General features: G+C 55.5%; 1 protein-coding gene across 2 annotated transcripts in view; it reads right to left on the reverse strand.

The window, feature by feature from the left end:
- Positions 1-13275, reverse strand: part of PPP2R2C (protein phosphatase 2 regulatory subunit Bgamma) — a 135500-nt gene that overhangs the window by 28480 nt on the left and 93745 nt on the right. For both annotated transcript variants that reach the window (XM_017680504.3, XM_017680505.3), the window contains exon 5: positions 11778-11955. In XM_017680504.3, the coding sequence (XP_017535993.1) occupies positions 11778-11955 (178 nt within the window). The remainder of the gene's footprint in view (positions 1-11777; positions 11956-13275) is intronic.

The following is a 13275-nucleotide window of genomic DNA, read 5'->3' on the forward strand; positions in this document are numbered from 1 at the left end:
CCCTGGCCACCAAGCTAGGTAAATTATTCATGTTCTATTTTTCCCATCTAACTGTACTCCAACTGTCTGATGGGCTTTTGTTTAATTTCTAATCACACTTTGACAGCTAAGAAAGATTTTCCCTACAAGGAAAGTTTGTCAGATACACAGGTAGGTGCGGAGAGGCCCAGGGCAGGAGGAGAGAATGAAGAGAGGAGGTGGAAACTCACTCAGCCCCACACCCCTCACCTGAGCACCGGCATTGTTCTCTAGCGCAGTGGGGTGAATGGTGACCCCCCAAATGCAGGTCCATATCCTGACCCCCAGACACTGGAAACATCACCTTATTTGAGAAGGGGTCTTTGCAGATATAATTAAGGATCTCAAACTGAGATCTTTGGGACTCCTCAGGGGAGGCCTGACTCCCAGGACGAGCATCCTTGTAGGAGTCATCCAGGGAGGAGGGCCACACCACACTGCAACACGGGGGCAGGCTGCAGCGACGCGGGCAAGGAAGGCCCGGGGCCCGCAGCACCTGGGAGAGGTTCCCCGGGGGGCCTCCGGAGGGAGTGCAGCCCCACAACTGGCCTCCGGGCTGGGGGACAGGAGATTTCTGTTGTGTAAGCCACTCAGGGTGTTGAAATTAGCTGTGGGGTCCACGGGCAGTGCAGGCGCCCAGGCTGCTTCCTGGGACCCGAGGAAGAGGGACAGGGGGCATACGCTGGGACCATGTCATCTTTCTCCACATCCACCGCACACGCTTCTAGCACTGTACTTCCATTTTAGCGGCCCCGACCCTGGGGCACGAACCAGGAAGCAGCCTCAGGATCCCTCCCTCCCCCTCCTCTGCCACATCCAACTGTCCTCCAGGTCCCAGGCTCCTCCGCCTGAAGATGCCTCTGCTCTGCCCCTCACCCAGGCCACCCCTGCCCATGGGGGTCCCTGCCTCTGGTCGTCCCCCACCCTCAAAGCAAACTCCCTGAAACCAGGGTCAGGTGTCCCACTGCCCTGCCCATGCACAAAAGAAGTTTAAACACCTGCAAGACCCATTGTGATCACCCTGCCTGCCTTTCCCCAGCCTCACGGTGGGCCACTTCTCCCTCCCCACCCTCCAGCCATACCCAGCAGTTTAAGGGTTCTGGAACATTCCATGGTGGTAGTGGTCTCCACCTGAGCACCAAGGCACCTCCGTCCTTAACAAAGTGGCCCTCTATAAACCTCTTTCTCAAATAACCTGCTTCTCTCATGTTGCTTCGTATCTGTGCTTTGTGTTTCTGCGAGCATCTATCACAGGGCTTTCCATCATTGGCTTGTTTGTTGAGGGCAGGGACTTGCCTGTTTGATCACTGCTGCACCTTCACACTAGAGGAGTGCTGGCACATAGTAGGTCCTTAGTAAATAGTTGCTGAAGTAAATGAATCAGTCAGCCCATTGTGGGCTCTTTCGGTCAGAGTCAGGGGACTGTGGGAAGTTTCAAGCCCATATCCAGGGCAAGAAGCACCTTAGAGGTGAACAGCAGGTTCAGGGAGACCCCAGGCCACTGGGGTGGGCGGTCCTTTTAAGGTCAGACTGTCCCTGATAAGGAGCCATCTGCCCGCAGTGTGTAGGAAGTATTCTGGCAGGCACCCAGAATCTGGGAAGCACGGTGCTTGGCCAATTCAGCAGTTTCTCAAATGGGCCCCCATAACTTCCCTTGGTGGCCACGGCACTCTATTCAGAGACCTGTCAGCACTTATCTTTTCAGGCCACAGGTACTGGCTGGCTTGTCTGTTTCATACATGTGACTATGGCAAAACTGTGTTCCTGTTTATGCCCCAAACTCCAGCCAGGCACCTGCTACCCACAGCACCTGTTGTGCCCGTAGGGCTGGCTCTGGTAAAACTGCTTCCCTGTGTGTGTTGTTCAGTCCTCTCCACCTGAGTGAGGCGTACCCCATTCCGTGCATGAGGAAACAGCCTTGACAAGGAGAAGCTACTTGCTCAGGGCCAGGCAGAGAGGGGCCAACCTGGGACTCACTAAGCTGCATTCCAGGGTCCACGATAAGTCCACTATGACGTGGGATGCAAAGCAGAGCAGGGGCAACATGCAACCTCTGGGCCCTGGAAGCCTGGCAGGCAGGGAGGGGCTGCCACCTCCCTGGAGCACCCAAGGGCCTAGGAGGATGTTCCCGGTTCCCGGCAGCTGTCTGGCTCCAGCCCCCATGTCAGCAGACACTGACTCCCTTTTCCTTCAGTGCTCAAGGTGAACAGGTGTAGCTCTAGACCAGAGGTGGGCAGGGGTTTTCTGTAAAGGGCCACAGAGTAACTATTTTAGGCTTGGCAGGTTCTAAGATCTCACCTCACCACACACTCCACTGTCATAGTGCAAAAGCAGCCCTAGGCAATATGCAAACAGTGTGGCTGTGTGCCCATGACCCTTCATGACCAGCTGGGTTGGCCCCTGGACTGTGCTTTGCTGACCCAGGGCTGGAGAGGGGTGCGATCTTGCTTTTGTAACAGCAACTGCCCATGCAGGGCGAGTGTGTAAGCAGCCCCACGGGCCTGGCCTCTGCCCCAGCATGAGGATGCCCCGCAGATGCCCCAGCTCTTCTCCCCAGCCCTGGGAGCTCAGGCCCTCGCCTGGGGGCATCAGCAAAGCTCGGAAATGGGTGTGCGCCATTCCAGAGCAAAGTCTATGGCTCTTCTATGGCTCTTCTGGCCAAGGACACAGGAACGCGATCCAGACGGGCCTTCCGCAGAGTCATCAGGTTTGCAGAGATCTTTACGGAAGCTCCTTCATCTCCTGCTGCCCAAGGCATCGCCTTATGTCCTGAAGTTGGCTGGGGTCACACCAGCACCGAGCACTTGGCTGGCCCTCAGTCCCTGGGCCCCTCAGAGGGGCCCTGAAATGTCAAAGAGAAGGTCACTGTGCTTCCACGGCCCTCGTTCCTCTGGGTGCACCTCTGAGCCTCAGTCTCCCCCACCTGTATGGGGGCCACGAGCACAGAGGGCTGTAACTTACCCCGGGGCAAATCTGCACCGACCACACGAGTCAGGCATGTTTAATGAACACACATCCCTGGTCTGTTCTGGCGAGGAGCCGAGTGGGAACTGCGTGTGGCAAGCAGCTGACAAACACCAGAAAAGTACAGAAATACTAACTAATGTCACAACAGGATCCAGCAGCAACGCCACAGATGGCTCTGTAAAGACAATAACTGCCTGGGCTTGGAGACGTGACTGGGAAACCCTCAGAGCTCTTGGGGACAGGCCCCCACCCTGCCCCTCAGGCCAGGCACCTCAGTGTCCCTGCAGGACCCCCACCCTTCAATCCCATGGAGACGGAGGGGGAGGCCAGGGCTGGGAAACAAGTTGCCCAGGGCCTCATGCAGGGCGAGGGCAGGATGCTGGCTCCCCAACTTCCTGCTGCTTCCACTGCCCCTCTGCTCTGGAGTGCCTGCATCTCCACATAATACGCAGCTCCCCTAGGGGGTCAGCACCCTCAAGGGCATTGCTGCCCCGGCTCGCTAAGCTGGCTTGTATCCTCTGCAAGGTGGATGCTGAGAGCGGGCAGGGGTTCAACGATGAAAAGAATATGGCCTCGGGTGCCATTGATTGAACTGAGCAAAGCGTGGTTTATCCAGATGTCTCGGCAGGAGTACCTCAGGATGGGGAGGCTGTTACCATGGCAACTGAGCAGCGGCCGGAGTGAGGACAGAGGCAGTTCTGCTGAGGCCGTACCATGAGAGACCCCCACGGACTCCCCAGGGACACCAGGTGTGGAGGCGTGACGAGGAAAGCTGCCTTTCCAGCAGTTTCTCAAAAACATGACCCGGCTACAAACATATCTATAAGCATTCAGGCCAAACCATGTCAGACGCTACAGGAGATGCTCGGCAATCTTTGCCTCTGATTACATTTGCTGCTATAGAGAAAAGCCACAGATAGGTGGCTTAAACAATAAAAAAATTATTTTCTCACAGTTCTGGAGGCTGGAAGTCCAAAATCAAGGTGAGGGCAGGTTGCTTCTCCTGAGGACTCTCTCCTGAGGCATGCAGAGGGCCGTCTGCTTACTGTATCTTCCCATGGCCCTCCTGCGTGTGTCTGTATCCAGGTCCCCTCTTCTTACAAGGACACAGGTCATACTGGATCAGGGCCCACCTAGTGGCCTCGTTTTACCCTAATCACCTCTGTAAACACCGTATCTCCAAATAGAGTTACACTCAGGTCCTGAGGGTTAGAGCTTCAGCACACGGATTCAGGTGGGATGCAGTTCAGCCCGTAGCAGCCCCTTCCCTTCTCCGCTCAGAACCTTGTTAACCGTGAGGGCGCAATCCCACTCGGAGAGGAAAACCAGATAGTTGGGCTGCATGGGGCTGTGGAATAAAGGGCTGGTCTGGGTAACCACTCACTGCTCAAGCCCACTGAAGTCCTTGTGTGTTTTCTGTGCGGTGAGCCAGGCCACACATCTCAGCTCCAAGCCTTCTTATGTGATTCCTAAATGCTGAGACAGGGAAGACAGCAGAGTTCTGAGTCACAAAGACCAGGGCTCGACAGTCCAGCCCCACTGAAAATAGCTGTGTGACCTCCAGAAAACTTCTCAACCTCTCTGCGCCCTGCTTTTCTCACCTGCAGAATGAGCTGATGATACCTGCTTTACGGGGCTGTAATGAGGATTTCATGAGATGACGTACGTCAAAGGTCTAGCAGATGGCCAGTACTTTCAGCAACAATTAAAGTTAGTTACCTCAGAATCAGAGTCTTTCTGTTCTTCTGAAAAATACATAAAATTAAGTAGGTTGCAAAAGGTGCAATGTTTGTCACCACCAATGACCATGAGAGTCTGTGCTGAACTGTACCCCTTAGTTTCTGAGAGCCAGGAGGGGAAACCCCAGATAGGATGGAGCCAGAGTGCAGGTCCAAGTGGCTGTGTCCTCATGACCACTGAGAAAGGGCACACCAGACCCCACCCCAACCTCCTGGATATCCTGACGCAGAGGTGAAACCAGAGAGCCCCACAGTGAGCTCTGGGAGACCTATGAGAGCACGTGGTGGAACTTGCAGTGAGTCCCTGAGCTGGTCCAAGGGTCAGGGAAGGGTCCCCTGAGGCAGAGGCATTCAGCCGAGGCCCCACAGTGAGCAGGCAACCAGGCAGAGGGCCAGGGTCGGGGAGGTCCATGAGACGGGGGTGCCTAAGGCTGAGGAGCTTCGAGAGGGCAGGTGACAGGGCTCTGGAGCACGTTATAGAAGCACCATGGAAGCCCGTCAGGAAGGGACCCACGACAGAGTCGCATGTCCCCATCATTAGAGGGAATGTCAGAAAGCTGCTGAAGCCCGCACATTCAGCCACCAGTACCCCAAAACAAGCCCCATTCTGTCCTGCAATGGTGTGAAAAGCATCTACTTTCTCATAATTTCTAAAATAAGAGCCAGGAAACATTACCAATGGGGCTGGATGGGCAATCTGTGTGACTGGGGCTGGAAGGTGTCACCGGAAAGCCCACCCGCTTCCCAGAGTGGGAGAACAGCACCACCCATGTGAGCTGCGAGAGTCTGTGAAGCCAGCACACGGCACGCTCAGCCCAGTGCTTGCACAGTAGATATGTGTGACAGTGGCTGGGCGGGGGCCGGGTCCAGCCGTCACTGTCATGACCGAGGCAGTGTGGCGTGACAGCAGAGTGTACGGCTCTGCATCCCGAGGCGGCGAGTCTGAATCCTAGGCCCTGCCGCTCTCCAGTGGGCGATGCTCGGTAGATGACTTAACATTTCTGTGGCTGTTTCCCCTCTGTAAAAGGGGGTGTTAGTCATGCCCATCCCACAGGGTTGCTGGGAGGAGTAGATAGGTGAATATGTGCCTCGTGTTTAGAGCGCGGCGCTGTTCGAGGTGACGGTCTTGTGAACGTGAAGATGCTCCCGACAGAGTCAGCACCAAGGACAGCGGCCGGCGCCCTCAGCCCAGGGGTGAACCACCGAACGGCCCCGCCTTGCTGAGGCCCCGAAGCTGTGGTGTGCGGGTAATGCTTTAACAACATGCTTTCAGGGTGGAAAACTGATTTTCAGTTTCAGACTTGGGTCATTTCTGAGAAGACACCCTTCTCTGTAGGGTGTTACTGTGGGAAGATAAAAAAAAAAACAGCTTGACAGTGGGTCAGGGCTGGAGCAGGTCGTGTGTGTACAGTGCCCCGGGCCCTACACTTGGGGGCCACACCACCCTGCCAGGCCCCAGCACAGGACGCACACCCCATTGGAAGGAGCCTGAGAAAGGCTGAGTGTCTGGCAGGGTCCTCGGTGAATGAGTGGTGGCGGCAGGTTGGACCCCGTGCTCTATGTGTGTTTGGCTGGCACAGAGACTGGCATGTGGAGAGGCCTTAGCTGATCCCTTTTGCCACTCTGTGCAGAGAACAAGTCCAGCCCACAGGCAGCCATGTGCTGACGGAGCTTTGAAGCCTCTGCCCCCAGTCACTGCACCACCATTCAGCCTTGCTTCAGGACCTGCTCTGTGAATGGCAATCAGAAACCTGTTACAGAGTGAGGCTTGGCACGGTGCCAGCTTCCACAGTGAGAGATTACTCAGGGGGGAGGAAAATCAGCTGAACCATCTTTACAATTCTCCGGATGCTAAAAATAAAGTGGAGGTCCATCAACTGAGGTTCTTGTGCAGTCTGTTGCCTTTAAGGTGTACAGAACTCAAGAAAAATCGCTCGGTCCTGCCCGGTGCTCTTAAAATGCTGGTATTACAGGACGCGAGACATTGTTTAAACAGATGTGGGGATGGCACTGGGGAAACAAGGGCTTTAATGATTAGAGAAGACAGGGGTTTTATGAGAACCAGACTTAAATATGTGAGAGGTGTTGCTGAAGAGGGAAAATAATCCTGGCCCCCTGCTGGGCCCTGATTAGTACCAGGCTCTTTATGTGAGTGATTTCTTCATTCCTTACAAGTATCTTTATGATAAGGAACTTGGCCCAGTTTACATTCATGGAAATTGATGGCCAAGGAGGTTAAGCAACAAATTTGAGCCCAGACTGCTTCTCTTTGGTGTCTAGGATCTCTAGGCCGCTGGAGCCCAGATTCACAAGGAGTCTATATTCTAAGACCAAGTGGAAACTGAACTTCCTCACTCCAAAGTCAACATTGACAACCATTCATAAGCACCTACTATGTGCTGAGCCTTGCATTACGTGCGGGGATACAGGGGGCTCAAACTGGGCTTCTGATTCAAAGATTTCACTGGAAAATGGGGGAGGCGGTCACAGTGACAGAGAAGGAAATGGGAGGCAGCCAGGCCTCAAGAGCAAGAAAGGAGGGCCTGGAGAGGAATCAGAAGGCAGGGCCGCCCCCGGCCTTTGACAGGAAGGGAAGTGGCCTGCAGGTGTGGGCGAGCCTGACGCACAGGACCCTGGGCAGACATGCAAGGACCGGCCACCGAGAGCCCCGGACACTGTTGAGGGATCCACACTTCCTCCAGAAAGTGATGGGGAGCTGCTGACAGCTGGGAGCAGAGGACAGTAGTGGTCAGGCCAGAGGCCGCAAAGAACCACTCCTGCAGCTCTCTGAGGGGCAGGCTGGCTGGACAATGTGGGATTCAGGCCACTGGCAAGGCAGGAAAGGGGTGGCTGGGGCTGGGCGTCCGCAGGAATGGAGAGAACAGCATGGCTCCAGGGCCCTCTGCGGGGAGGTCGGGAGGGGTGGGGCATCTCTTTCCATTCCGTGGGTGAGGGAGAGGAAGGAGGCTGGTGGCTCCTGATGTCTGAGCCTTGGTCACAAAGGCACTGCTCCATGTAGGTGCCTGGCACGCAGCAGAGGCACAGTGAGTGCCAGGCTACCCTCCCTCTGCCCAGAGCAGCCACTTCAGAAGTCAGCAGAGGAAAGGTCCTCTGAGTCGGCTTTCTTACTCTTCTTACTGTCAAAACAATGCCCAGTGTTTCTCCTTTATTCAAAAATTTTTCCTTTCTCTTAAAACCTTTGCTAAAAATCCATTCAGCTTAAGTGAAAGTGTGACTTTTTGGATGTGAGGAGACGGCACCGAGGCAGAACACTTGTAGTGGCACCGAGGCCGAACAGCAGCGTCAGAGCAAATCAAGACACCAGCGAGCAAGAGTTAAAGGAATGTGAGCTCCCAGGTCTGGAATCCCCGGGAGGTACTACGCAGAGGTGTCCCAAAACTCAGAGCAGTTCCCCAGCTTAGCAGAGAGTCACAGCTGCCTTTCTGGACACCTCCCACGTTGGAAATGAAACACCTTTCTAATGACTCAGCTGCTATCAGAATCATCATCGCACCTGCAAGCCACGGTCCTGACACCCTCCCTGCCAGAGGAGGCTGGGCTCCAAGGGACAGGTGCCAGTTCTTGCTGCTCTGGGCCCCTGTTTTGTCTTTCTGGTGGCCCAGCAGCAGGCCATGGGGAATGCCACATGCAACCTGGTTCCCTGATGAACTGCTCTAATCAGGGAAAGTTTTCACAACCATCGCATACCCCGGAGACTCCACTCAGCTCCTTCCATCTGCCTACATGGTGCATAGGTCCTGTGGGCACGGGCCACGTGAGCCCAGCCTCAGAACTCCTCTCTCTAAGGGCTGGAGTGTTTTTATATTTTGATCAGCTCACATTCGTTTTCATAAAGTTACAGGCTACATACTACACACAGGTTCTTCACAAAGAGTCATGGGCAGGATCTGAGCCACGGACACACTGTGGGTTCCCACAGGGACCTGCAATCCACTGATGCCCCCTGTTGTCCCTGGCCCTCACCACCTTGCCTGGCTTAGATCCCAGGGCCATTCATTATTTTCCCTCCCTTGCAAACACTCTCAACCCCACGGCTGCTTATTCACTTGGCAAACCATGACTGCAGCTCACTCTCCCAGTCCAGCTCTACGTGGCTGGAGAAACGCACACATTGCCATTTGCTGTCCCACTCGTTCCCCATAATGCTTAGCAGTTGCTTGATGTCGCATGCTTCACTTGTTTGTCATGTTAATAGTTCATCATCTGTCTGCTCCAGGAGGGCAGGAATCTTTGTCTAGTTCAGACATTGGAAACAGGGCCTGGCACACAGTAGGTGCTCAATAAATATACTGGTGAATGGCATGTTCTCTAACATGTGGTCAGGGCACAGCCTGTGTGTTCAAGATGGAGTGAGGAGGCAGAACTGACAGTAAGGACTCAGGAGGGCTGTGTCTGCAGTTCTGGGATGGACCAACCCTCCTTTCTTATTCACAACTAACCTATTCCAACGTCCTGTGGTCACCTTGGTCCAAAAGACAGTGATGAAAACAGAGACCCATTTTCACGATCTCTCTTCTCCACTGCCTCTGCCCACAGCCATGCACCTGCCCTGCTGGAATCCACACCCATGACACACACCCGCAGTGCTGGGGGCTCCCTCCAAGCCAAGCAGGGCCGCTCCCCTGCTTCCAGCGCAGCATAGCTTCTAACTGCCTGACAGCAGGTAAGAGGGAGGCAGACACAGCATGCAGACCCACGTCCTGAGAAAGGTTTCCAACTATGTAGCTATTTAACCTGAAATCTGAATTAATTAAAGTGGAATTAGATACAAACTTCCATTGCTCAGTGTCATGAACCATTGGAACACGTGGCTAGGACATGTCCATTACCACACAAAGTTCTCCTGGGCAGGAACAAGGATGGGTTTTGTTCCCATGGCTTTGTTTTCCTAGCATTTATCTTTATGGCTACCACCTGTTTATGAAACGTGATATATTTTGTTTTCATTTATGGTAGTTGAAGTTAAAAATACATTTATTTAGGCAACAATTAAGCAAACCAATTTAAATAAAATTAATAAAAATGAGAAAAACTGGGAAAGTAAATGAAGGAACACACTGCGCCAGACAGAGCGGCAGCCGTGAACGGGTTTGGCGAGTGACTGACACTAGGAGCAAGTTCACTGCGCACACCATCATGGCACTGCGGCCGCCCAGCCTCCTCCCAGGCTCCCGCTCATCTCCGCCTCCCATGCTGGGGGCTTCCTACCCACGGCCCTCCTGGTAGCCCACCACAGCCTGTGCAGCCTGGGGCAGGGCCAAGTTTCTTCCATTGTCCCTGTGTCCCTCCTGGAGCCCCAGCCTCCTGATCGTAGGACTAGGGTGGGCCTACGGCGGGGCGATTCATCTCCCTGGGCTGTTGTAAGGATTCAGCGGTACTAAAGGCAGCCCTTTAAAAGCGGCAAAACCCTGCAGCTGTGTTAGGGATTGGGTTTCATTTCTTACATTCAACATACCCATCCTCGTGGCCCTTCTGTCCCAGGCCGTGCGGAGGGTCAGCCAGATGCCCAGCCCTCTATCCAGGCAAATCCGAGCTTCCGTCCCGCAAAGCAGCTCCAGCCTCAGCAATCCCGGGAGTCTCCCTGAGCCCCGCAGCCCGCACCCACCCTCTGGCTCTGAGCACTCTCCTCTTGGGGAGCAGGAGGAAGGAGACATGGGCTGGCGTTTCCTGACACCAAGCCCAGCTTAAGGCCCGTGCATCTAAGAGGGCCTCCCTGAGGGGGAGGGGGCAGGGTGGGGGTGGGTGCAGCTCCTCACCAAGACCTGTGAACTTGAGGGACAAGAGCCACACCCCTGCAGAGGCTCACCCCGATGAGGAAGCCCATGCCTCCACCCACCTGCTGGCCCAGGCAACAGCCCTGCTCACCTCCTCCCAGTCCCTGGGGTCTCCCTGCCCAGTGGTCTCTGGCCGGTCCCTGGCTCTTGGGCCCCAAAGGTGTTTCTTTCTCTTTCTCTCCTCTGAACCCCCAGAATGCTCCCCTCTGCTCCCCAGCTTCCTCCCAGCTAGTCCTGGCCTCTGCTCTGAGGGACACAGCCTGTGCCCGACCAGTGAGACTGCAGGGGGAGGAGGCACGACACTCCTGCTTCGGGAGCTTCTCGTGGCAGGAGCTGTCTGGCCCCCGGCCCAGAGGAGCCACGCGGGGCCGTCAGCATGCACAACAGCTCTCAGGGGCCTCCCACCTCCTTCGGTTGCACATCTGCACAGCAGCCTTCACAAGGGCAGTTTGGTGTAAAGACTGGAAATGAGGACTCGGGCTGGAGGGCCTGGCTTTGACACTTGCTCAGTGTGAGCTTTGAGCCGTTCACTTGGGCCCCCTGTGGCAGTTTCCTGTCTGTGAAGGTCATGGTAGCACCCACCTCCTGGGTTTTTGTGAGGGAGACATGAGTTAATGTGGACACATGTGATGTCAGGCCCAGATCCTCACTGTGAGGACGGTGAGGACGACTGGTCTGCAGGGCAGTGACACCCTAGCACCCTGTGGCCCCTCCCAGGCCCACGCTCATCTCTCAGTTCTTTCCTCTCCAGGAGGTGGGCTTAGAGTCAACTGCATTGCCCCTGGCTTGGGGCAGACACGGGGCCCACCAAGAAGCTTCTCCCCCTTGACTCTGTCCAGCTGGGCTTCGGACACCTGGTTGTTACTCTAAGTGACTGTCAAACATGGAAGCACCTGCCTTGGGCCAGAGAGGAGGGTCCAGAGGGACCTTTGGGTGACTCTCGGGCCTCCTTCAGGAGGACTGGCCCCAGGACTCTTCATCCCTCCATGGATCCTTGGGAGGTCCCGAATTATGGGGATCATGGCCACACAGGAGGAGGGAGCAGGTGAGGGATTGAGTGGAACCCTCAGCAGCCATGGCTTTAAGTTTTCATGATCTCAACCTGACCCGTACCTGGGCCTCACTCACATACTGCGGCCAGAGGGGACTCACCAAAGCAGCTCAGCAGAGCCAGAGCTCCCAACCAAGCCAGCTGACCCCCACCCAGAAGCCACGCTGCCCAGGGAGATGACGGTGGGGCCCGCAGAAGGAAGGATACTGAAGCTCCGGTCGGTGATGGCCAGGTGCCAGAGGTTGATGCGCAGGTCGTCCGCTGACATGTACGTCTCACAGTCGCTGTTGACGGAGATGGAGTTGATATGGTAGGTGTGGCCATTGGCAAAGACCCTCCTCGGGCTCACCTCCACCATCAGGTCCATGGGCTTCAGCACAGGCACCTGCAGAGGCACAAGGTGGTCAGAGCAGGATGACAAGGTGATGGGGGAGGGGCAGGGGGCAGGCCACAAGGGCCGAGTGGCTGCAGCAGGAAATGGCATGCTGGGCCATGTGATCGGAACTGGGGGCCGGGAGGGCACCGTCCTGCATGTGCTAGAAATAAGCAGTGCTGTGTGGCCACTGCCAATCACCCACCAGCCCTGCAGGAAAGCCTGACTTCTTTGGTTGGCCTCCTAGGATTAGTTCTGAGCCTGAGCCTGCCATGTGATTTTGAATAAGTGGCTGAACCCCTCTGCACCCCAATTCTCTCACCTGTAAAATGGAATGAGAGGATGCCATGGCAGAGCCAGCCAACTGTCCACCAAACATTTGTTTTCCCTTGTCATAGGGAAAGGGCCACCCAGAGAGGGACTATATTTCCCAGAGGCCCTTGCAGCTGTGTGGCCACATGACTGGTTCTGACCAATGGGATGTGAGCACTGTGATACTGCCACTTGAGGACACAAGAGTTAAGAACCAGGCCGTCCTGCCCTGCAGGAAGGTAAGGACTCAAGCTTCAGGGGTGATGACACACACAGGGTGGAAGGGACCTGTGTCCCTGTGGAAGAGCCATGTGCCAACCAGGAGCACCCACACTGGACCTTTCCATGAGTGAGAGAGACACTTCTGCATGCTCCACCTGCAGTGTGGGGCTGTTTGTTACAGCCGCTGGTGTTGGCCTAACACATTCAAACTCCCACCTGTGAGGAACCCCTGAGACAGCACCACATTTCGTGACTTTGCTTCCCTCCATGGACTCTACCTGGAATGCTCCCCACTTTAGACATGTAGCACACCCTGACTCTTGCTTCAGGATACAGCCCCAACAGCCCCCGGACACGTAGCCTGCCCTGGTGGGGGGCCACAGCCATGCTCACCCCCAGCTCACACCTCTGCAAGGGCTCTCAGCATGCACTGCCTTGTGCCTCTGGCACGACTCTCAGTTCCAGTAACCGGTGAGGTCTTCAAAGGCACAGAGACAGACAACTTCATTGATCTCCCTGAGGCTTGGGCCAGACTCAATGCCCAGGAAATGGAGACTAGCCCTGCCTGCCCCGCCGCCAAGGTGAAGACTGGATGCCAAGATGAACCTGACTCGTGTAAGTCACAGAGTCAGGAAATGCCAGGGCCAAGTCTGGAGCCCGGCTGTGGCTGCTGTGGGGCTCACTAGAAAGGTGACCTGAACCCCGACTGCTGGCTCCACATCCTGCCCTGCCCCTTACCAGTGTCACCTTCCTTGGGGTCTTGGCCTCTCTGAGCCTCAGTGTCCTGATCTGTAAAGG

The sequence above is a fragment of the Manis javanica genome, chromosome 5 (assembly GCF_040802235.1).
Source record: "Manis javanica isolate MJ-LG chromosome 5, MJ_LKY, whole genome shotgun sequence".
Classification (NCBI taxonomy): domain Eukaryota; kingdom Metazoa; phylum Chordata; class Mammalia; order Pholidota; family Manidae; genus Manis; species Manis javanica.